A 25,000-nucleotide genomic window follows, 5' to 3' on the forward strand; every position below is an offset into this window, starting at 1 on the left:
CTATCTATCTATCTATCTATCTATCTATCTATCTATCTATCTATCTATCTATCTATCTATCTATCTATCTATCTATCTATCTATCTATCTATCTATCTATCTATCTATCTATCTATCTATCTACAGTATCTATCTATCTATCTATCTATCTATCTATCTATCTATCTATCTATCTATCTATCTATCTATCTATCTATCTAAAGTCTTACCAGAGACACTGACAAAAAGATCCTGAGGTAACAACATAATGACAGATGGCCTCTTGCAGAGTCACACAGACAATGGATTTACTGTACAAAGCCCTTCAGATGGCAGAGTGGGGACAAAAACAGATTCCCATCAAATGGACGATGATTACTTTGGTAATTCAGAGCTGATTATCTCCCTCTATCAAAAAGTACAAGGCTTTTTAGTAGTCAAATCTAATAATAAAAAAAAACTCAGAAATAGACAGCACTTAGAAATAGTTAAATTGGACTGTGATCTATTTTACAATAATTGTATATAATCATACCAAACTGATGAGAAAAAAATAGAAAAGAAGGGTTATTGAAATCCGTCAAGTACAGTCTGTGTGTGATTTACAGTCTGTGGTGCTAAATGTGCATTAAGGTGCTATATTTCATCACATGGTTATCACTGTTGGACAAGTGGCGGTGTCTACTGTATATCTACCTTAGTGAATATGTTTAGAGTGGGGGTTATCAACATACTGTTCAGAAACAGGGTCAAAGGTCAGCCACATGGGCATGTCACAGTGAGTCATCTAACAGCAAATAGGATACCTGGACTGAGAATGACATCCATAACACATAATGATCATACACAGACCAATGGCTTATTGACAGTCAAGGTGGGTCAATATCCACATACAGTTTTCCAGTCAATAAAGCTAATTGTTTACATATAATGACCACAATGGTACTAATTCCTGATTAAATACTGTGTGGGGTCTTTGGGGAGCAGATTAAGTAGATCAAGGTCCTCGTATGTTGACAACATTATGATTGATTGCATCGATTGTCCCTTAAATGGCCAGGCTCTAGTAGATGGATCAGTCATATCGATGTTCATTAATTGAGGCTCAGAGGTCAATGAGGGAATCTAATGCTGATTGCAGGCAGGGGTTTGACAATGAGATCCATCTTCTAATGAACTCTCCCTCCCAGAGAGGGAGACACACCGAGGCTATGAACTCTGGGTAATCAGCATTCAAACACCGCAGGAAGCAGTGTCACAGAGCAGTAAGAAACACAATATGATATTCAAGACACACACACACACGCATGTCTGTGCAGAGATACACAAGCACACACACACCTGTACACACACACACACACACACACACACACACACACACACACACACGGGCAACGATGAAGTATCACAGCAGAGCAAAACAGACAGATGGGTGTCAGAGAGGACAACGTCAGAACACAGGAAGAGGACAGAACCATTAACGTCTCATAAAGGGGTAGACAGACTATCCTTAGAGTGAGAGGCCACATGGGAGATACCATGTTTGGAGAACGCAGGGGGGTGCAGAACTTACGCGGCAATGGAGATGTTGGCTGCTGACATGGGGCTGACCTCCTTCACCTCCATGGCTTTCTGCAGGGCTAACTTCTTATTGGCTGCCTCCTCCTGCTGCTCCTCATCCTGGCCAATGAGACCGAAGACATGACCATAGAGGGGTGGGTTATCAGAGACATCTTATGAGGGCTACAATGCTACTTGTAAGTTGGTCGATAACACTATGGCTGTATTTCAAACCAAAGGCTCATCCCTACGACCTACGGAGTGTCATCCCTTCGTAGTGAGCACTGTGAAGGGCATATGTAGGGTGTCAAAATAACGCTCATTTGGAATACCCTTCAACGTCATTTTCAGGGCTGTCGCATGTGTCAACTGCCTGTCACAAGCTATACTAACCATAACCATTGTTAATGAATGAATCCTATCTTAACTGAAGCTTTCGGAGTGGGAAAGTGATGTGTCCTGATCTCAGGCTATTATAAGCACAAAATGGCGGGGTCATCAGAGAATTTCACAAAGTAATTGTGCATCCCTCTGTTTAAGCAGCTGAGCTTGACACTGCTGTAGCCGTTTGGCTATTGCTATTGTAGTTTTGTATCCGATGTCCCATTCATATCTCAGCCAAACACAACTATGCTTGAACTTTCCCACTTTTATCTTGCCAGCTTGTGCTTCTCATTATTATCTTTGGGGGAGTTACTTGTGCACTGGAGGGATTCTTTATTGGGAAATAGCCGTTGGATTGTCAGACATAACGTCGGCTGGTACTGTCAAGGATCACAGCCGACTGATGCACCCTCCCCTCCCGCGACGGAGGGTTATCAGCTGGGCTGGAGTTCCGTCTCTCATCGCTGACCAGCAGCTGCCAACTTGGGCTAATGCCAGTTAGCTAGCTACATCGTAAATTCGTAAAACTGAATAATTACCACATATAAACTATCGATAGCTAGATCAATCATGATGTAACTAAGATATCTGCTAAAAAAACAGATTTAACTACAATATCCACAAACCTTTAAGCTAGGGTGCCAAATTACTGTCGCCTCAATGTCCACTATATTTGATGAGAAATGATTGACCAGAGACGTCGCAATCGCATAGAGTTTTGGGAGCAAAGGGAGCAAAAGTGACCATCGCTTGTTCACTTTGAAAATGACCGTTGCGAAGGGCCCTTTGAAGGGAGCAATTTTGCCCCCTTCGGATTGGAACGCCCTTCAATATGACGGAGGTGGGCATGGCCCCGATTATGTTCCCTTCGAAGGGTAGAGCCCTGGCATTTGGAATACAGCCTATGACCTGACCAGGAATGGAGAGGATAGTGGTGATGGCTGGCTCAACCTACCTTGGTAAGCTCCTGTGCATTGGCAAGGTTGTCGACAGCGATAGCCAAGAAGACATTTAGGAGTGTGTCTGGTTGAATCTCAGCTCAGGAAATGCATTATGTCCTCATCCAGGTCTATTGGGGTGCTACCACAGTACACAGCAGACACAATGTACACTGCCAGGAATCAATAGCATTGATTGAATTCATTAATATTTCATGCAGCACACAGTGCATTCCATGTTACTGATCACATGATCATGGTCAGAGAGGATACAGTTTCCGAAGAGCGTGAGGACGATGAAGTAGACTGAACTAAACATTCCACGGTGCACGCCTCCCTGGGACTCTATCCCATGATACATCACTGCATTCCAGTCCTCACCGGTCAGAATCTGGCCAACACGTGATGATACAGGTTAGATAATAGTAGAGGAGTGATGATGGAAGAAGAGGTGATAGTAGAGGAGAGATGATGTTAGAGGGGGTGATAGTAGAGGAGAGATGATTGTAGAAGAGGTGATAGTAGAGGAGAGATGATGGTAGAAGAGGTGACAGTAGAGGAGAGATGATGGTAGAAGAGGTGATAGTAGAGGAGATATGATGGTAGAAGAGGTGACAGTAGAGGAGAGATGGTAGAAGAGGTGATAGTAGAGGAGAGATGATGGTAGAAGAGGTGATAGTAGAGGAGAGATGATGGTAGAAGAGGTGATAGTAGAGGAGAGATGGTAGAAGAGGTGATAGTAGAGGAGAGATGATGGTAGAAGAGGTGATAGAAGAGGAGACATGGTAGAAGAGGTGATAGTAGAGGGGGGATGATGGTAGAAGAGGTGATAGTAGAGGAGAGATGATGTAGAAGAGGTGATAGTAGAGGAGAGATGATGGTAGAAGAGGTGATAGTAGAGGAGAGATGGTAGAAGAGGTGATAGTAGAGGAGAGATGGAAGAAGAGGTGATAGTAGAGCAGTGATGATGGTAGAAGAGGTGATAGTAGAGGAGAGATGATGGTAGAAGAGGTGATAGTAGAGGAGAGATGATGGTAGAAGAGGTGATAGTAGAGGAGAGATGATGGTAGAAGAGGTGATAGTAGAGGAGAGATGACGGTAGAAGAGGTGATAGTAGAGGAGCGATGATGGTAGAAGAGGTGATAGTAGAGGAGAGATGATGGTAGAAGAGGTGATAGTAGAGGAGAGATGATGGTAGAAGAGGTGATAGAAGAGGTGATAGTAGAGGATAGATGGTAGAAGAGGTGATAGTAGAGGAGAGATGATGGTAGAAGAGGTGATAGTAGAAGAGGTGACAGTAGAGGAGAGATGGTAGAAGAGGTGATAGTAGAGGAGAGATGGTAGAAGAGGTGATAGTAGAGGAGAGATGGTAGAAGAGGTGATAGTAGAGGAGAGATGATGGTAGAAGAGGTGATAGTAGAGGAGAGATGATGGTAGAAGAGGTGATAGTAGAGGAGAGATTATGGTAGAAGAGGTGATAGTAGAGGAGAGATGATGGTAGAAGAGGTGATAGTAGAGGTTAGATGATGTTAGAAGAAGAGGTGAAAGTACAGTAGAGGTTAAATAATGGAAGGGGGACTCAATTATGTCATGGCAACTTTGCACTAGTTTACACTAATTAGAAATCACAGAGAGAAATTGTCTTTCAAATCTTAATTCTCTCATCTATTTAACCATTGTACATCACATCCCTCCTGAGTGAGAGCGCAAATGAGTTAGTGTAGTTAATTAAAAAGAGACAGGGTGTACTGTACCTGGAAGACGGTGAGAATGGCGGCAGGGAAGGTATCAAAGTTGGTTGTCGGCGTCTCTTCTTCAAAGTTAAACCTGAGGAAGAGAACCATAGAGCAATCTAGCTGTGGAAACTCATTTAACAGTCTGTCCTGCAAAAGCACGCTTGAGTAGGCTACATTGTGATAACATCTGGGTGTAACTGTAGTCTAGCACGACAGGAGGATAAAATAAAAGATGAGATACAGCACTGGACTTAAAATAGCAAATCAGAGAGAATAACCGAAAAAAAACATCAAATAAAGAGACAACAAATAAACAAATCTTACCTTAGCGAGGTTACCTATACTAATGAAATTCTGATCATTTGCTATGCTGCCCTAGCTTCCATTACTAAAGGTCTGCCGACATGACATCAGGCAGACCGTAAAGAATCACTTATGACCACTTCAATTCAACAGGAGCTATTGGGGCTGGTATTTGCCAGTACACAATATGCATTGCATCTGTACTGTAAGCAACAATACACATTTCTATGCATGGGAGTGAGCACACAAAGAAGAACCACATACTGTACAGTAGTAACCACACAATCACACAGCGGTGGGACAGTGTCAACATGCATAGGGAAAGAGTGCATTGATTTCTACAGTCAAGGGTATACAATGTAGGAAAGATGACATTGTGTTGGATTCTGTAAAGAACTCACATGAGAGTGTCAAAGAAAAGAGAAAAACTATTTTCTCTCCTCTCTCTTCTCAAAGAAAAGAAAGATATTCTCTCTCTCCCTCCTCCTCTCTCTCTTTCTCTCTCCTGTCTCACTCTATCCTCTCTCTTCTCTGCTCTCTCTCTCTCCTCTTGCACTGAAGCCCTCTGTATAATGCTGACTCGGGTACTTTTCAAAGCTTTTGAACCTTTCCGAGGCTTCAGGTCGCAGGGAGAGGGGTCAGGGGTCAGAGGTGGTGAAGGTATTCTTCAAGTTACAGTGTGAAAGAACACAGAAGAGGCATGCAACCCCAGGACCCCACACAACCCCACAGCTTCAACCGTCACACCATATCTGACAGGCATCTGAACAGACTACTATACATCTACACACTAGGGCACTTTCACACCACGGTACTTTCCCCCAGGAACTAAGAACCTTTGGGTTTGCTAGCTGTAATCTCACCACAGGGACCGTGGTCTAACAGAAGTACCAGGAAAACCCTGGTGGAGAGGTGATACTATTCCCGGTACTTTCTAGTACAGGGACGTTGTGGGTGGGGCTAGCAGCGCAGACATCTGATTGGTTGAGTACTGGCAAAGTTTATTTCAACGGCGTCATATAAATTCACTGCGCAAAAAAAAGCTTCAGTGTTTTTTATAAATTTGAATAAATCCCACACATATAAATATGAAACCACTTTCCTAGTTCAATGTTGTGGTGACTCATGCTGCGTTCCTTTTGCATCAGAGCTCCGGATTTGGTGCCCAGGATGACATCATATCCCAGTTGAATGCGTTCAAGAAAACCTCACTTTCACCCCCACCTTTGCAGTTCTATAAAGTTAGCCATCGTTAGCCATTGTTAGCAATACTATTTGATAATGAACTATGCTATTTTGCGCATATGAACTTTGAAGCAACATTGTCCACTGATAGATGTTAGTGAGTACTGTGTGTACGACTGATTTAACGAGACACAACTAATACAGAGGCGCTAATAAACAGTCTTATTACAGCTTTCACTTATTGTTGATGCAAGAGTATCCATCTTGATTGACGTCAGCAGCTGATGTTGATGAAGTCGGAATAGATTTTGTATCCCAAGTAAAATGGCAGTTCAAGTGATGATGACTTTGAGGTTGAACCTGGTAATCTCAACCTTTCTGATACAAGAGGAACGCAGCAAGACATTTACATTACATTTACATTACATTTACATTACATTACAGTCATTTAGCTGACACTTTTATCCAAAGCAACTTATAATAATTGCATTTAACGTGACTAGTGACTATTCAGGTTTATACGGCTGCAATGACAAAGAAAAAGCTTTCTGGTTTGACTGTTGCTTAGAGCAATCATGGGGATTTCTCAGACTGAATGAATACCACACAGGTGAACACAAAACTAGTTCTACGAACTTAAAGTACCGGGGCTTTCTGGTGTGAAAGTGGCCTGTGGTGCAGAAAGAGATGAACATAGGGTCAGGATTTTAGCTGTATCAAATAATGTGTGGCGCTCATTCTCCATGTTCTCTTTGGCTCTGTTGTCCATCTTTAGCTGTTGACTACTATTAGTAATTGACTTCAATTATGTCTCACTCTATCATTTTTAACATGAAAAATAAAAATGTATTTGTTCTGAAGCCCACAGAGATGAATAACCACAAGCTTACACAAAATAGGATAGATAAAATATAGATAAATACTTAGAGCTAGGTCAAGACACTGGGATAAAATATCAATGAGGTTCTGGTAGATTAAGAATAGGGTGTGTGTGGATATTTTGTGTAAACATGTCGTGATTCATCTGAACAGCACACACACGTGTGCGTACAGATACACACACACATAGCCCAGCGTCAAAATCACTTCTTATCTCTCTCTCTCTCTCACACACACACACACACACACACACACAGACACACACACACACACACACACACACACACACACACACACACATAGCCCAGCGTCAAAACCACTTCTCACAAACATACTGTACTGTACACCCACACAAAAAAACACATCATGGTGTAACTGCCGAGAACCCATTCTCCCATTGTTCAAATTACTTCCATTCCATTGTGAGACAAACCTGCGGAACCCCGTGTCCGGAGTCTTGACACTACTGAGGAGGACAGTGGGAGAATGAAACACAGATGCAGGTGGAGAAAAGGTCATCCAGCAGAACAACACAGACAAACACCCTCCCTGCACCTGATACCCAAGTAATGAGCCCTGGTCTCAGCTGTTGATCCACGCACACAGGCAGGCAGGCATGCAGGCACACACACACACACACACACACTCACTCACACACTCACACACACACACACACACACACACACACACACACACACACACACACACTCACTCACTCACTCACTCACTCACACACTCACACACACACACACACACACACACACACACACACACACACACACACACTCATTAACACACACACACACTCACACATACACACACACACACACACACACACACACTCACACATACACACACACACACACACACACACACACTCACTCACTCACACACACTCACACACACACACACACACACACACACACACACACACACAGACGCACACACACCACTGCATAGAAACAGCTGTCAATGACAACTGGAATGCATAGGAAATTGACAATACTGTGTTGTTGTCCAAGACACAACAATGGTGGTTACACAAGGCGGTGCTGTTGTGAGCGATACAAAGACAGACACACAGGACAAGACCGAGCATCAGGAGGTCACGGGGCTGCTGGGAAACGTGAGAGAGCTATGGAGGAGAGGGGGAGGGAGGGAGTGAGGGGGGGCACACGGTTACTACGGTGACCAGCTTTTATAAATGACTCCTGATCCCTCCTGCTTGGAGACCCCCAGGGTGGGCGTCGGAGCGCGGAGGCAGAGGAAGGGAGGGGGCAGGTTCCACTCAATAACCTTTCGACTCGACGTTCGACTCAATAACCTTTTCGCCCTGGATTGTTCAATCTCTTACATGTTGCATTGTCATCTTTCTCTTTCTCCCCCTCCCCCCCCCTCTCTCTCTCCCTCTATCTCTCCTCCCTCTCTCTCTCTTTGTGGAGGAGGATTAACCCAGAAAGCCCAGTGGCGGCGGTGTTGCGTCCCAGTGCCCGAGCGCAGACCTCCTCAGTGTTTACTCTGATAATAGGGATTGGATGTTGTTGTCTTGCTCCCCGAAGGCATCTACTGGGACTTCATTAAATCAATCCTCAAACACAGGCATGTGAGAGCTCCCTCCCACCCAGAGACAACAGCAGCTGACACCTGGCTGCACTCGCCGTGGACGAACACAATGCAACAACTGGACAGCCTGGAGTCTGTGGTGGAGAGGAGGATGAGGGACAAACTGGTCTATTCTCGACAACCCCTCCCATCCCCTCCATGACGAGCTGTGGCAAATAGAGAGCAACTTCAGCCACAGGCTCCTCCCACCCAGGTGTGTATGTATATACAGTATGTGTATTACTAGATATATCTATACGGCCTGGATGTATGTATGTATGTATGTATGTATGTATGTATGTATGTATGTATGTATGTATGTATGTATGTATGTGTGTGTATGGATGTGTGTATGTATATGAGGGGCCGTTTAGGCCATAAATAATGAAACACTTGTACGCTTACTAGTGAAACACTTGTACGCTTACTAGTGAAACACTTGTATGCTTACTACTGAAACACTTGTACGTACATACATACTCTTGACACTTGTACGCTTACTACTGAAACACTTGTACGCTTACTAGTGAAACACTTGTATGCTTACTACTGAAACACTTGTACGTACATACATACTCTGACACTTGTACGCTTACTAGTGAAACACTTGTACGCTTACTTGTGAAACACTTGTACGCTTACTACTGAAACACTTGTACGTACATACATACTCTGACACTTGTACGCTTACTAGTGAAACACTTGTACGCTTACTAGTGAAACACTTGTACGCTTACTACTGAAACACTTGTACGTACATACATACTCTGACACTTGTACGCTTACTAGTGAAACACTTGTACGCTTACTAGTGAAACACTTGTATGCTTACTACTGAAACACTTGTACGTACATACATACTCTGACACTTGTACGCTTACTAGTGAAACACTTGTACGCTTACTTGTGAAACACTTGTACGCTTACTACTGAAACACTTGTACGTACATACATACTCTGACACTTGTACGCTTACTAGTGAAACACTTGTACGCTTACTAGTGAAACACTTGTACGCTTACTACTGAAACACTTGTACGTACATACATACTCTGACACTTGTACGCTTACTAGTGAAACACTTGTACGCTTACTAGTGAAACACTTGTACGCTTACTACTGAAACACTTGTACGTACATACATACTCTGACACTTGTACGCTTACTACTGAAACACTTGTACGCTTACTACTGAAACACTTGTACGTACATACATACTCTGTAAACCTAAAATTATGAAATAGAACACTGCAATGTATGTTCTTACATGTAGATGTGCAAGTATTTCAATAGTACGTATACAAGAAATCTCAGTAGCACGTACAAGTAATTTCACTAGTATGCATACACAAAATCTCACTAGCATACGGAAGGTACTTCAGTAACACCGGGAGGCGCCACACGAGGCGGGAAGAAAGGGGTCTCGTTTTGAACATCGATTTCCATCTATGCAGTGAACAGTGATCCAGGATGGCAGCGAGCAGTCGCGTTACCGCTGAGGCTATGTCCCTCATACAAAATTTACTTGGCTCTCCTACACTTATTGATTCTCTTTCAAACTCTATATCGCCTACACTACTGACAAATACGGCTACAGCCGCCATCAACTCTGAAATAAGGAGTCTGTACCAACCTGGTTCCAGCAGCATGCAAAACGCACCTGCTTCAGGCACTCCCCGCTTTGAAACGAGGGCGACCTTCAGCTCTTGGAAAAGCAAATCAAGAAAAAGGTATGGAGAACTGTCGGGGTACTTGGGTCGTTGTTTAAGAGAGCTGAGGCGACATAATATGGAGAACAAAGATAAAATAAAGTTATTGTGTTAACGTTATGCAATATGCAACCAGACTACACGGTTAACATTATCTTGAATGCAACTCCTCTCAGCTAGCTAACGTTTACTACTAACGTTAGCCTTGCGCATTTACAATATCGTGCTAGCACTAACTAGGCTTGCTAACGTTATGTTATATGAGTTAGAATGTGGCCCGAATCATAACGTTATATTTAACACGAACAAAGTGGGGAACACAAACAAATATTACTGTTTCTCAATGCGTTCGGGTTTAATATGTAACGTTAGTGTGTGGACCACATTCAACCCAGTAGCTAGCCTAGCTACTGTAGTAGTGGTAGTAGTAGACTAGCTACTACTGGCTAGCTAGCTACTGGGTGAGAGAGGGCGGGAGAGAGAACCGAGATGCTGCCACTAAACCAACGTTGTCTTACTGTACGGTACATTACGTGATTTATTACAGAATACAAGTGATTCATGAGGCACAAACTAAATGTGTTTATTGGCGTAGCACTAGCTATTCATAGCTATTTACAGTGTGGAACAGGCCATGTCATTTAACGTTAGTTTTGTGATAGTGATTTGATATGAAATATAGCAACACGTCATTGCCTACAAACTAACCTAACGTTACTTAGATAACTGTTAATTAACCTTAACTTAATATGTCTTGGTAACATTATTACATGTCTTGATGGTTTCATTACTGTAATTATGCCTACTTGTTTAACAGACAGAAAACGCCATTCTATCGGACCTTCAACAAGGACGTTATTTTGCTGCTTGGACCTACAGACGACGTCGTAGTGAAGCAGAAGAAGAAGCAGTTGTTGTATGAATTGGGGCACATCTTGAATGCTTTTGAGTTTGACAAGTCCTGGGACCAAGGAACTGTCCTCCGTCAGATTCGTGATGCTTTTAAGGGGAAAATTCCCAGTGATGTGAGGTAGGTAACATGATAGAATTGCCACTGCCAGACTTCCCTATGCAGTAACGTTATATTTAGAGCCCCTGTTGTGTTGAGCACCATACATTGATGTTTTGTCCTGTCCTGTGTACTATGAAAGGGGCCATACAATTTGTAATATTTTAATGATCACGTGTACTGTAAGCGTAATATAGGGTTGGTTGGGAAAAGATGAGATAGATTAGATACATCCATCTCTGTCTATGCATTTTATAATATAATGTGATACTTTCTCAAGCCTTATGGTTGTGGCAACATTAATCTGTAAGGAATTGGGTCCATCATCTTATAATGGCAAATCACTGATAACTCATATGTGTTGTGCTTAGTTTTGAAGTACTGATGGCTTGTGGCAACAAGTTGATCGCACCAGTGTTGAGGGACGGCCAGGAACTCAGTGCCAGTATAATTCACAAAATACTCAAGTTTAAGGCTCTATATGTGAGGCCCTCCAGACCACTTGTGGTAGGTGCTAGACTTAGAAAGTAATCCAGTATTCCATATACAACTGTTATTCATTTTGAAAGTTGCATATGCTATGACTACAATGTACAACTGCAGGACGGTACATTGTACAGCATTTCATGTCACCTTTACAACACCTTTGTTTGAGATAAACTACTTTATAGTAAATGATACAACCCTAACTGCAGTCAATTCTATCAATTTTAAGTCTGAAAATTCAGATGGAAGTTGCTGCGAGGAGGATGAGGAGGTAGACATGGTGCCGTCAGTCACCACCAGAGCAAGAGCAAGGCAGTCATCTTACCATCTGGCATCTGTGACTACCGCTCCAACCAGCCTTACATCTGTGACCACCGCTCCAACCAGCCTTACATCTGTGACCGCCGCTCCAACCAGCCTTCCATCTGTGACCACCGCTCCAACCAGCCTTCCATCGGTGACCACCGCTCCAACCAGCCTTCCATCTGTGACCACCGCTCCAACCAGCCTTCCATCTGTGACCACCGCTCCAACCAGCCTTACATCTGTGACCACCGCTCCTGCAGGTCTTGATCCAAACAGCAACCTGCCATCAACCAGCAACCTCACAGATTACAGAGCGTATCTTAGTGTTATCAATGTGTCATCTGAAGATGAGGAAGAAGATGATGCACTGTATGTTACCTTGATCAACAGCATGGAAGATCAGATGTGAGTAATATTGCCTTTAAAGGAATACTCAATCGATTTAGTGCACATGATTCATTCCTCAAATGTATTCCTTTCAATTATGAAAATAATCTTTCTGTTTTCAATCACAGTAGTCTAAGCAAGCTTAAAGGGACAATCAGTGATTTCTACTCCCATCTAGTGGTGAAATCGTATATTGTATCGTGCTCTGGTACGGTGGTCTGCGCTTATCAAAAATCTCACGCTGACGCCTCACGCTGGCAACTCAATGCAAAACGCGATTTACCTAGTGTAGTGGGCCCGATCGGCACCCGTATTTTAAAGATGGCGGAATATACAGAGCGCGAGAGACGCTATGTATTTATAAATGATTATTTATAGGCTTACGCGAATTGGTCGGTTTATTGAGACAGGTCATTAGACGTGGTTAAGGACATATTTATTAATGAAAACTTCGTTTTTTGCTGATTAATAGACGGAATAAATCCCTGATTGTCCCTTTAAATAGCAATCATGCAACTTTTCCTCTACAGTATTATGAGGTCATTTATATACTCATGGTTGGATGCTGGAACTGTGATCTAATCATATTTTTTTATGTTGACTTTCAGAAAGGAAAGCTCATCTGTGCCGCCTGTTCAGGATATTTTAGTCGTGCTGGCTCAAAAAATCAACAACAACTTCACCAATCGGTTCAACATAAATCGTGCTGCTGTTCTGGATGGTGCCGTTCGGGGCTTCAGGAGAATCACCTTTGACCCCACACACAGGATCAGGGTCAAATTCTCAGACGATAAAGGAACGGTGGAAGAAGGTGTGGATCTTGGGGGTCCGAGACGAGAGTTCCTGCGACTGCTCACTGAAGCTTTAGCTCAGTCTGAGATGTTTGAGGGAACAGAAGGGAGCCTGAACCTCGCTCTTGATGCATCAGGTACAGTATGTCTTATTTGTGGTTTTAATGAAATAATGATATACCCTGTAAAATAGGTTGTGGCTTCCACTCAATTTTGTGTGAAGCTCAGTGGCATTAAAGACCAACTTTGTGACTTGGTTAACTTGTTTGCTTGTATTTCACCGAGACAATATGGGACTTAAAGTGATTTCCATGGCAGCAGTTGAAAAGTTATGCACATACTACCTAAATTATCTCTCTCGCTCTCCCTCAGCTGTCAGAGAAGACCGATATTTTGTCGCCGGAACTGCTATTGCAGTCAGTCTGGTGCATGGAGGACCCTCACCAAATTTCTTGTCCAACACATTGTTTAACTGCATAGTTTTGGGGCCAGAGAAATGTAGACCAAACCTGGTGGACATCGCCGATTCTGAACTCCGTGACAAAATCCAAAAGGTTTGTGGCATTAAAAGATTTTGTTTAGTCTATGCTCAGAAAATGTTTTTTTGTAAGAATGTGTTCTGTGTCTTACCATTTGTGCTCCTCATCCATCAAAATGGATCAGTTTCTGTCTGTTACTGTATTATGCATCTGCCACATGATTGTGTACTGTATGTGATGAAGTGCCCAGGTTGGGTTCATTGGACTGAAGTATAATTGAAAGTTTTATTCGCCATAAAATCAGTATATAGTCCACTTGTCCTTACAGTGAAATATTACATTTATCATGTGGGACCATCATCGTTGCAATTGTGTTTTTTTTGTGAGGCAAGCAGTCAACCTCCCACTGCAGTGTTGTAGATGTGTGAGAAAACATGATTGTCACTTTATATGTTCTTCACATTGCTTCATTGGTGGGGAACAGTAAGTCAACTGTTTATTTTGTTATGAATCAGATGTTTCTTTTTTAATGTAAATCATTCAGATTTCAGAATCATCAACTCTGGAGCAACTCATCCAGTCAACTGAACCTCTCCTCGACTATCTCGCCAATGCTGGCTGTCTGAAGCCACTGAGAAGTGTTGAAGACAAGGATAGACTTGTAGAAGATGTCTTGATGTTTCAAGTGATCAATCGAGTCCGTGGACCATTTGAAAGGTATTGTAAATGTAGTTAAGTTGAGAATCTTGTTTGATGTCTTAACACATGCAAAAAACCAACTCTTAATTGGACCACTTTTCCTCTCATACTGTCATTTAGGTTCAAAGATGGGTTAAAAACCCTTGGAGTCCTGGCGGAGATCCAGATGCATCCCGAGTCGTTCAGAGCCCTGATGTGCTATAATCCAGAGCCCCTCACCGCTGACCAGGTGGATGATCTGTTCCAGATCAGGTGGTCTGAGCAGGGGAGCAACCAGAGAAGAGCAGAGGAATCCGTAGTTGCTTTCTGGAGGGACTATTTACAAGATGTTGAAGGTGTGTATTATATCAGAAAGAAACTAATTTGCTCTTGTAAGGAAATTAGGGATACAGATATCGGTATCGGGCCTGAGAGCATGCTCATGTACTTGTACTCATAAAAATGTACCAATACTCTATAACCGATACCAAAGTCTCGGTATCAGCAAGTACATAAAAGTAAGTACCGTAATTTCCGGACTATAAGCCGCTACTTTTTTCCCATGCCTTGAACCCTGCGGCCTATACAACGGTGCGGCTAATCTATTAATTTTTACAGCTAACGGCCACAAGGGGGCGTTCTAAATCTATGGATTTTACCGGTCCACCACCTTACACCTCATCCTGATATACAGCGAGCCAGCGGACCGGTGTTGTGCCATTTTTACACTCCCCGCAGAATCACACTCCCCTCCGGGGGAACGCGCATTGAGCCAGGCAGGGAGAGACTGCCGGGATCGGGGCCCGGAGGTCTGGTCCTCTAAGCGGGGGGAAAGAGCCGGGATCGGGGCCCGGAGGTCTGGTCCTCTAAGCGGGGGGAGAGCCTGGATCGTGGCCCGGAGGTCTGGTCTCCTAAGCGGGGGGAGAGAGCCGGGATCGAGCCTATTGCGGAGGGGAGTGTGATTCTGCAGGGAGTGTGAAAAAGGCACAACACCGGCAACGAAATCATGTGCGAAACGGTCCTCATATGCAGCGTTGCGATTTTATCGCGGGTATATTCCAAACCAATCAAATTAACTAGGGGTGTGAACAAACTTCTAGTATTGTTTAGCGGTTGGACATGCCGCTAAATGGATTTGTCTAAAACGGCCACAATCAAACGGTCGTTATTCTTAAGAGTTTTTTTTCAAGAGGGAAAGTATTCTTTGACACAAAAGAGATCTTCTGCTTTCTGATTGGCTGCCGCCGGTCGACACCAGAAAGCGGCGCCGCAAAAGTTGAACTATTCTCAACTTTTGCGGCGCCGCTTTTTGTTGCCGCCGCCGCTCGCCGCCCCCGTCCCAGCGGCATCGCTGCTGGACGCCCAATGTGCAGTGCAGTGTGAATTGGGCGTAAAGGCTTGTCCTTACTGCAGCAGCGTGGGTTACAATCCGGCGTCCGCACTTTGCTGCATGTCTTCCCCTCTCCCTCTCCCACCTTTCCTGTCTGTCCTTATACTGTACTATCCCCAAGAAATGCCCTAATAAATATCTATAGAAAAAGTAAGTACTACTAAGTGTATAATCGTGTATGTATTTCGTCTGTCTCATTCATATTTTCACAGAGGAAGGTGGATCAGAGAAGCTTGGGGACATCCTCGCATTTGCATCTGGATCTGATAGAGTACCTCCAATCGGCTTCTCTCCCCAGCCATCTCTCAAAATTCTTCATGGAGCAGAAAAGTTCCCTGTTGCCAACACATGCATCAACTGCCTTCAGCTACCTATCTACAGCACATACAATGGTTTTAAGAGCAACATGGACTTTGCCATTAGAAACACTCAGGGTTTTGGGAAGGCATAGATAGTGAAAGACAAAATGTGTTTATATGCATGGGAGGATCAGGGACTGGGGTCGAAGCAGAAAATTGTTAATGAGATTGACGAATGTAGCCTACATCTGTCAATGAAACAAGATCAAATGAAAATTTGATATAAAACGAAAAAGGAAATAGGACTAGACGTACATTAAAAAGGCAGACGTACATTTATAAAGGCAAATTGGAACTGAGATGTTTTATATGTATAGATATGATACATAGAGCAATGGTTAATTGTTAACAACAGAACGTTTATCTGTGTTTGTGTTCACAGGGTGATGCCGGTGAGTATATTGGCTAGCGCAAGCGTAGGACTAATTAATTGCTGAATCGCTTCATTCGCTTAGTCCTCGAGGTTGTCTTGCTTGCAAAAAATGTAACAGAGATAAAAATAAATCAATTCCATGATTTCCATCATCCATTAATGGGTCAAATAATTGTTGGATTTCTTGCATGGTGCTGTTGCTGACATGAACACCATTTTCAGGAACCTCAACACTATTCCTGCTCGCCACTGCAGGTAGTGGTTCATCACCAGGGACAAAACGCTCCTCAATCTGAAACACACCACCTATAGCTGTGTTGTTGCTTCCAACATATCTGACAATCCCTCTATGCCACAACTGCAACGGGGTTTGGCCTCCTTGTGTAGAAAGTCCGTGGTTATTCCATTGGTTCTGGAATTCCCTCACTGCCCTTTGAACCCGAGGTAAATAAATGTAATGAAGACAAAATAAATGAAGATCACAAAGAGAATCTAGGATATTCTCATTTTCCATAAAAGTAAATAAGTCAGAGAAGTAATATGAAACTACCCGGTTTAATTCTGCCCACAGCCTCTCGATTCTTTGGTTGTGTACACTGCGCCCCATTATCATGCTTCCTCTATTTAATCCTCTACTGTTCAACATAAATCTTGCAACCTCAATATTTTCCCTCCCATGATCACTGCGTACTCTTGAAGGCAGTCCATAGTCAGATACGCCATGCAGAAAGAGGTTCATAACACTTGATGCCCTGTTGTTGTTGAGGCACTGAAGGTATATGATGGTGCGACTGTACCCATCTACACAGCCATGGAACACCATTCTCCATCGCACCAATTTATGGTTCCCGTCAATATGCCTGTGATAAAAGAAATAAGTGACAGCTGTTAGAATACTGAAAAAAGACTCAGATAATAATAATGTTGGTAAATAATATAGGCCTACACAAATGTAGGCTATTATTCTACGGTTTGTTGAGGTCTCTGGGACAGGCTATTGTAATAGGCTACATTCACGAATGCTTAGTGTAACAGGCCTATAGGCTAGCCTATATTTAGAAGTTTTCCTCCCTAAGATAGAAGGTAATACATTTACTAATTGCAATAGTCAAATATCAAGAATATTCCAAATGCTCTAGTCTAGCCTACTTGTTTAGGCTATTATCTTGTTAGATCACAATTATGCTGCAAGCTCAGCAAGAAGACATGTCGATGGGCCATTACAGCAAACATACCATAACTCGTTTGGAGTTTGCACACTGTAAACCCTTCGGCGGATGGCTTGACTGCGTCTTAATGACCTTCCGACGGGATCAACCTCCTGCAGAATTTGGCGAATCCTCCAGCGCTGGACCCGGATTCCGCGTGCCCGTAGACTTCCAATAATGTACCTCTCACCAGCATTCGGGGTACTCGTGGAAATGTCCCTTATGGTTGTTTTCAATTCGTCATTGGTTAATGTTGTGTATTCCAATGGTCTGATGCCAAGACGTTGCCTATGTCGGAACACAGTACGACGGCTGATACCAAAAAATGAAGCGATTCCCTGCCAATTAAACCCGAGTCCAATGCACTGGTTAAATTGTTCAGTTGTTAAATTGTATCGTGGACGTCCCGGAAGCCCGTTACTGGTTGTCGGTGGAGCCAGGGGAAGGGTGTTTTGTTGACCTCGTCTTGTTCTAAAGTCTTCAATAATCAGATTAAAACAACGGCATATTGACTGTACAAAAAGAGCAGTCTCTCCATCAGGTCCATCCCTTGAGCGAACAATAGCCAACATAGAATTTAGGGTAATGGTGTGGCTTTCCAGGGGCCTCATTTATCAAAGAGCGTGTAAATTCAGGTGTAAAAGAGGGCGTACGACGAAAACGCGGAAAATGCACAATGTAGCGTACGACGAGAATATTTACACGCTTTTCGGATCTATCAAAAATGTCGTATGCCCTTTTCTGCACGGTAAATCCGAGACGGGCGGGGAAGGGAGCGTACGCGCACGCGCCCCGTGTTCCGCCCCCTCCACGCCCTAATCCAACCATATATGGTCACAACCATGAGTGGACAAACGTGGTTTCCCGGAAGGAACCGGCTTAAAAAGGTAGCGTGGAGCACCCAGGCGGGACAATGAAACATGGAACGAAGAGCAAAGAAGAGGAACTTTTCGGAGACGGAGGTGCATGTGCTAGTTGGTGAGGTCCACGTGAGGAAGGCAATCCTCTTCGGAAGGTATAAATCGCCTACGTTTGTCTGTTTGCTCCTACAGCTTAGTAGCCTACTTTAGCTACGTGTTGTGCATCTAGGATTGGGCATACACGGACATAGCCTACTGTAACATGTGGCTGCGAGTGAAGCAAACATTCTGTGGTAGGCTATGATTAAATTAGGACCAAAAACAGGGAACAATAACGCAGATGACCACTTCATAATGTTAGAACACATTAAACATTTTCCCCTCTGGGAAATTAAGACTCATCTAAATCACCCGGTAAATCACAGCATTTATTTGACTGCCAACAGAAAAACATATCAAATGAATATGGCTGCACAATGAAATGTTTAATGCATAATCAAGTTCACAGACAAACTCAAAGAAAATGATTGAAATTGTTTCTCCAGACTCTGACGTGGGGTGGGACTCAGAGGAGGGGGAGTCTGCAGTGGTCCTGGACCTGACGGTCGTGCCCCCGCGAGTTGCAGCCTCCACCTCCAGCGCGCCGACTTCCACCTTCTTATCAGCTTTGAATATATATCTTGGCAAACATAACACGGGATGATGTACAAGGAGGGGACAGATACCTAGTGAAAGTACTATTGGTTGCTAGTAAAAAGACAATAACGAGGGCTTGGTATAAGGTGGAACCCCCAACCAAGGTGCAGTGGCTGGGTGTTGTGGAGGAGATGTATGTTAGGGAGAGGTTCACGCATGCATTGAGGATGCATGAAGGAAAGTTTGAAGGGAGATGGGAAAAATGGATGGATTATAGAAGGAAGTGTGATGATACCACTAATATTAAAATTGTCATATTTGAGTAAGAAGAAAAAGCTGCATGGATGGAAGTACCCATAAGCTGTTATTGTAAGTTTTTATGTTTTATTGTATTGTCGTTGTATGGATGGAAAATGCTAATAAAGATTAAAGTAAATAAGACAAAGAATATGTATCTTGGCTATGCACACACCAATAAGCCAGCCGTCACGCGCAGCGCCTGCCTCCAGTCTAGCCCCTACCCTGCTGTGCGCCAGGATGAATGAGTCATGCGTGGAGCCAGGCCACCGTGCCACTACACTTGTGATGAGCATGTCACATATGATTTGGGTATTTCTAGTGTGCACATTTTAGCGATTCACATAGACGTATTCATTCACTGATGGTGCCCTTATGTGGGTGCAGTCGCCATCGCCGTCACCTCTTTGGAGTTCTATCTCGGGCCAGTAGGCCGAGTAGCGCCGGATTCATTTAGGCTCGCATTACGCACAGGAGGACTGTCATTTATATGCTTACCAAAGAGCAAACAGGTCCACATGATCACATATTAATGACAATCTAATTGGTCAATTATTGCCGTTTGATGGAGTGCCTGCATTAGGTGTGTGACATATAGCGCGGAAAGGTTTGGGACAGCGCATAGGTTCCGTTTGGGGAACAAATCCATATCGGACCATGAATGAGCCGGTTAGAGGACACGTCTAATCTAGCATTGCGATATATATTGGTGCTGAATTGGGCTATTAGCCTACATGATTGTGCGTTCATGAACTGTCGCTCTTATTCTCTCCGTCAAACATAGTAATTCACCGACGCACCACCTGCGTCGCCAGTTCCCCCTGTGTTCAAGAAGGGCGTAGAACACCGTGTAAATCGGTACGCCAACTGGAGAGGTGTCCTACAAAAGCGCGGAGAAAGGCGACTAAATTTTCGCCCTTACGGCTTGATAAATCGCAATGTGGGGGGGGCAAATGGCGTACGCCTGAACTCGCGAAAAAGACCGTGTAAAAGAAGGCGTACCTCAATGATAAATGAGGCCCCAGGTCTCTAAAGCACCTCTCTTCCGTGTTTTGCTGGACGTCCTCGACGCATAGCAGCACCCGATTAAAAAAAGCAACGATGTCATCGCGAGTGGCAATCACTAATAAAGTCTGCAAACTAATCAAAATAAATAGAAGTTGCACCTTCATATTGATTAAATTAAAGTTTGTAACGCGCACCTATAGCCTATTCACCTAACGTTGGCCTGACAGAGGCTTAATCCCGGTGTGACTGGAGTAGGCTAGGCCAAGTAGGCTTAAACACTGTATAGATGGAGACCGATGTTCAAAACGAGACCCCTTTCATCCCGCCTCGTGTGGCGCCTTCCGGTGTTACTGAAGTACCTTCCGTATGCTAGTGAGATTTCGTGTATGCATACTAGTGAAATTACTTGTACGTGCTACTGAGATTTCTTGTATACGTACTATTGAAATACTTGCACATCTACATGTAAGAACATACATTGCAGTGTTCTATTTCATAATTTTAGGTTTACAGAGTATGTATGTACGTACAAGTGTTTCAGTAGTAAGCGTACAAGTGTTTCAGTAGTAAGCGTACAAGTGTCAGAGTATGTATGTACGTACAAGTGTTTCAGTAGTAAGCGTACAAGTGTTTCACTAGTAAGCGTACAAGTGTTTCACTAGTAAGCGTACAAGTGTCAGAGTATGTATGTACGTACAAGTGTTTCAGTAGTAAGCGTACAAGTGTTTCACTAGTAAGCGTACAAGTGTTTCACTAGTAAGCGTACAAGTGTCAGAGTATGTATGTACGTACAAGTGTTTCAGTAGTAAGCGTACAAGTGTTTCACAAGTAAGCGTACAAGTGTTTCACTAGTAAGCGTACAAGTGTCAGAGTATGTATGTACGTACAAGTGTTTCAGTAGTAAGCATACAAGTGTTTCACTAGTAAGCGTACAAGTGTTTCAGTAGTAAGCGTACAAGTGTCAAGAGTATGTATGTACGTACAAGTGTTTCAGTAGTAAGCATACAAGTGTTTCACTAGTAAGCGTACAAGTGTTTCACTAGTAAGCGTACAAGTGTTTCATTATTTATGGCCTAAACGGCCCCTCATATATGTATGTGTGTATGTATGTATGTATGTATGTATGTATGTGTGTATGTATGTATGTATGTATGTATGTATGTATGTATGTATGTATGTATGTATGTATGTATGTATGTATGTATGTGTGTGTGTATGGATGTGTGTATGTATGTGTGTATGTATGTATGTATGTATGTGTGTATGTATGTATGTATGTATGTATGTATGTATGTATGTATGTATATGTGTATGTATGTATGTATGTATGTATGTATGTATGTATGTGTGTGTGTACAGTATGTATGTGTGTATATATGTATATGTGTATGTATGTACTGTATGTATGTATGTGTGTATGTATGTATGTATGTATGTATGTATGTATGTGTGTATGTATGTGTATGTATGTATGTATGTATATGTGTATGTATGTATGTATGTATGTGTGTATGTATGTATGTACAGTACTGTATACTCCGAGACAGACTGGATGTATGTATGTACATATGTAGTTTATTCTATTCTATAACTAAGACGGACTGGATGTATGTATGTACATATGTAGTTTATTCTATTCTATAACTAAGACAGACTGGATGTATGTATGTACATATGTAGTTTATTCTATTCTATAACTAAGACAGACTGGATGTATGTATGTACATATGTAGTTTATTCTATTCTATAACTAAGACGGACTGGATGTATGTATGTACATATGTAGTTTATTCTATTCTATAACTAAGACAGACTGGATGTATGTATGTACATATGTAGTTTATTCTATTCTATAACTAAGACAGACTGGATGTATGTATGTACATATGTAGTTTATTCTATTCTATAACTAAGACAGACTGGATGTATGTATGTACATATGTAGTTTATTGTTTATGTACATATGTTGTTTATTCTATTCTATCCTGAACACATGGATGGTCCCCATTCTCCCTCTTTTTTGTTCTTCTAGTGCTTTTCTTTTCTTTTTTTCCAACCTTGCTGTAATTTCCATTTCTGAACCACTAAATGTCTCCCTACGGGAAGGGTTCTCAGCCTTTTGTAACTTAAGGCCCACTTTTGATTGTTAAAAATATTCACCTTTTCAGGTGAAGTTTGCATCCGAAGGAATGTTTGCTAGCAAGCTACGTTAGCTGAACACATTCGGATGTGATTGGCGCGGTGATATTCAAACGTAACTGGTCATTGAAATTATGCATTTTAACTTGATTTTTTTCATATGTGAATTCTTGAGTACATTAAGATATAAAATAATTAACTTTGTAAATATTGTTATTTTTTTCTAACCATTGGGCAGCAGGCTACCAGTGCCTCTGAGGCCCACTAGATGGCGCTCTGCAGACCACCAGTGATCGATCGATCTATCTATCTATCTATCTATCTATCTATCTATCTATCTATCTATCTATCTATCTATCTATCTATCTATCTATCTATCTATCTTTCTACCTACCTACCTACCTACCTACCTACCATCTATCTATCTATCTATCTATCTATCTATCTATCTATCTATCTATCTATCTATCTATCTATCTATCTTTCTACCTACCTACCTACCTACCATATATCTATCTATCTATCTATCTATCTATCTATCTATCTATCTATCTATCTATCTATCTATCTATCTATCTTTCTACCTACCTACCTACCTACCTACCTACCTACCTACCTACCTACCTACCTACCTACCTACCTACCTACCTACCATCTATCTATCTATCTATCTATCTATCTATCTATCTATCTATCTATCTATCTATCTATCTATCTATCTATCTACCTACCTGTCTGTCTGTCTGTCTGTCTGTCTGTCTGTCTGTCTGTCTGTCTGTCTGTCTGTCTGTCTGCCACCTACAGTATGAACTTAAAACACCTCCGCTTCCATGGAGAGCATTGGAAATCAAGTTTCTATATCGAGAGTGAAAGATACAGTATGTATCATTAATCAACAAGAGCCAATTAATTAATTGAGGAATAAAAGCCAACCCTAAGCCAAAACCAAGATGGGGACCATTACTCTCTCTCACCTATCCTCTGTCCTATCCTCCCCATTGTTCTTGAAAACAATTTTTTTCAGCCTCACACATCCCCTGCCATCAGTATTGTCCTGCTGACATTATTCAAGTCTCCACAGAGACTCTCTCTCTCTCTCTCTCTCTCTCTCTCTCTCTCTCTCTCTCACTTTCACACGTCCATATCCATCACTGGAGACTGACGTGCCCATTATGGGCTGTCTGTTTTAAATTGAGTGTGGCGCCATGGCAACACTTCCTCTTTCCCCTTCCAAAAGGTCCAATAGGAGCGTCCGATGCCGTCGCTCTGGGAGACAGGAGAGAATGTGTGTGGTGTTTCCCTGGAGTATGCACCTGTAGTGACTTCATCATCCTGTGCTCCTATTGGGTAGATCACCCTTGGGCTGACTGGGTATAGGCTATAACAGACACTTGCATTATTTGCAGTTTGAAAATAAAAAATATGTTAATTTATGTGCCATCCATAATCCATCCATAGTCTAACAAAATATATATATATATATATATGTATATTCCAAAACCAAAGGAGACTGTTATAATACAAATAACAAAGCAATAAGAAGGAAACAAAACCAGGCCAAGCCAGGTGTAAATACTGTGCTCTCTCAGCCAACGCCTCACCACTAGGCCTCAGGACACTTCCTTTTAAGGACACCTTGACCTGTAGTGGGAGCACACACACTAAACACAAATCAACACATACACAATACTTAACGACCAATAACTGTAAACAAAGGAATTGTCTCCTACAGTACCTTACCTGTGGCAATGGTGACATTATGAGGGGCAAGGCACAGCTAGATCTGTACATTGACACAGCTGAGTTACAACAGCATTAGCAAATGACGTAAAAAAACAACAAAAGCAAACAACAGCTGGCTTCCCTCCTGTTTGACACCAGTTAGCCCATTTACAAATGCCAAGTCACTAACTCACCACTGTACCCTATACCAACTGGTGGGCTGGTCCTCTTTGTACATTCGCAGACAGCTCCATGTTGTTTTATTTATGTACAAAGCCCTCATTGGTAAACTCCCCCTTTACCTTGGTAGCTTGCTTTCATTTAATGAAACCAGTCACCACTAGGACTCGATCCGCTCGGCGGCTGCAGCTGAAAGCACCTAGGGCCCTGACAGAGCTGGGAAAGACCGCCTTCTCGTTCCACGCCCCAGAGGTTCAGCTTCAGACAGCCATTCACCTCCAGATGCCAGTGCCTTTTGGGGAGTTTAAAAACCTTGCGCAAAAGGCAACTGAAGAGGAGTGTAGGTTGGCTTTGAGTTGGATTACTGATGTGTCACTGTTGATTTTACTGTAGTATTGTTGTTTTTACTGTATTCTC

General features: G+C 42.7%; 1 protein-coding gene across 1 annotated transcript in view; it reads right to left on the reverse strand.

The window, feature by feature from the left end:
* Window positions 1-25,000, reverse strand: part of cacna1bb (calcium channel, voltage-dependent, N type, alpha 1B subunit, b) — a gene marked incomplete at both ends in the record, with an annotated part of 153,210 nt that overhangs the window by 46,010 nt on the left and 82,200 nt on the right. Inside the window, 5 exons of the mRNA XM_084454778.1 lie at window positions 1,553-1,659; window positions 2,879-2,946; window positions 3,135-3,252; window positions 4,616-4,688; window positions 7,398-7,427. Coding sequence (XP_084310904.1) covers window positions 1,553-1,659; window positions 2,879-2,946; window positions 3,135-3,252; window positions 4,616-4,688; window positions 7,398-7,427 — 396 coding nt within the window. The remainder of the gene's footprint in view (window positions 1-1,552; window positions 1,660-2,878; window positions 2,947-3,134; window positions 3,253-4,615; window positions 4,689-7,397; window positions 7,428-25,000) is intronic.

Source organism: Borostomias antarcticus, assembly GCF_949987555.1.
Source record: "Borostomias antarcticus genome assembly, chromosome: 2".
Classification (NCBI taxonomy): Eukaryota; Metazoa; Chordata; class Actinopteri; order Stomiiformes; family Stomiidae; genus Borostomias; species Borostomias antarcticus.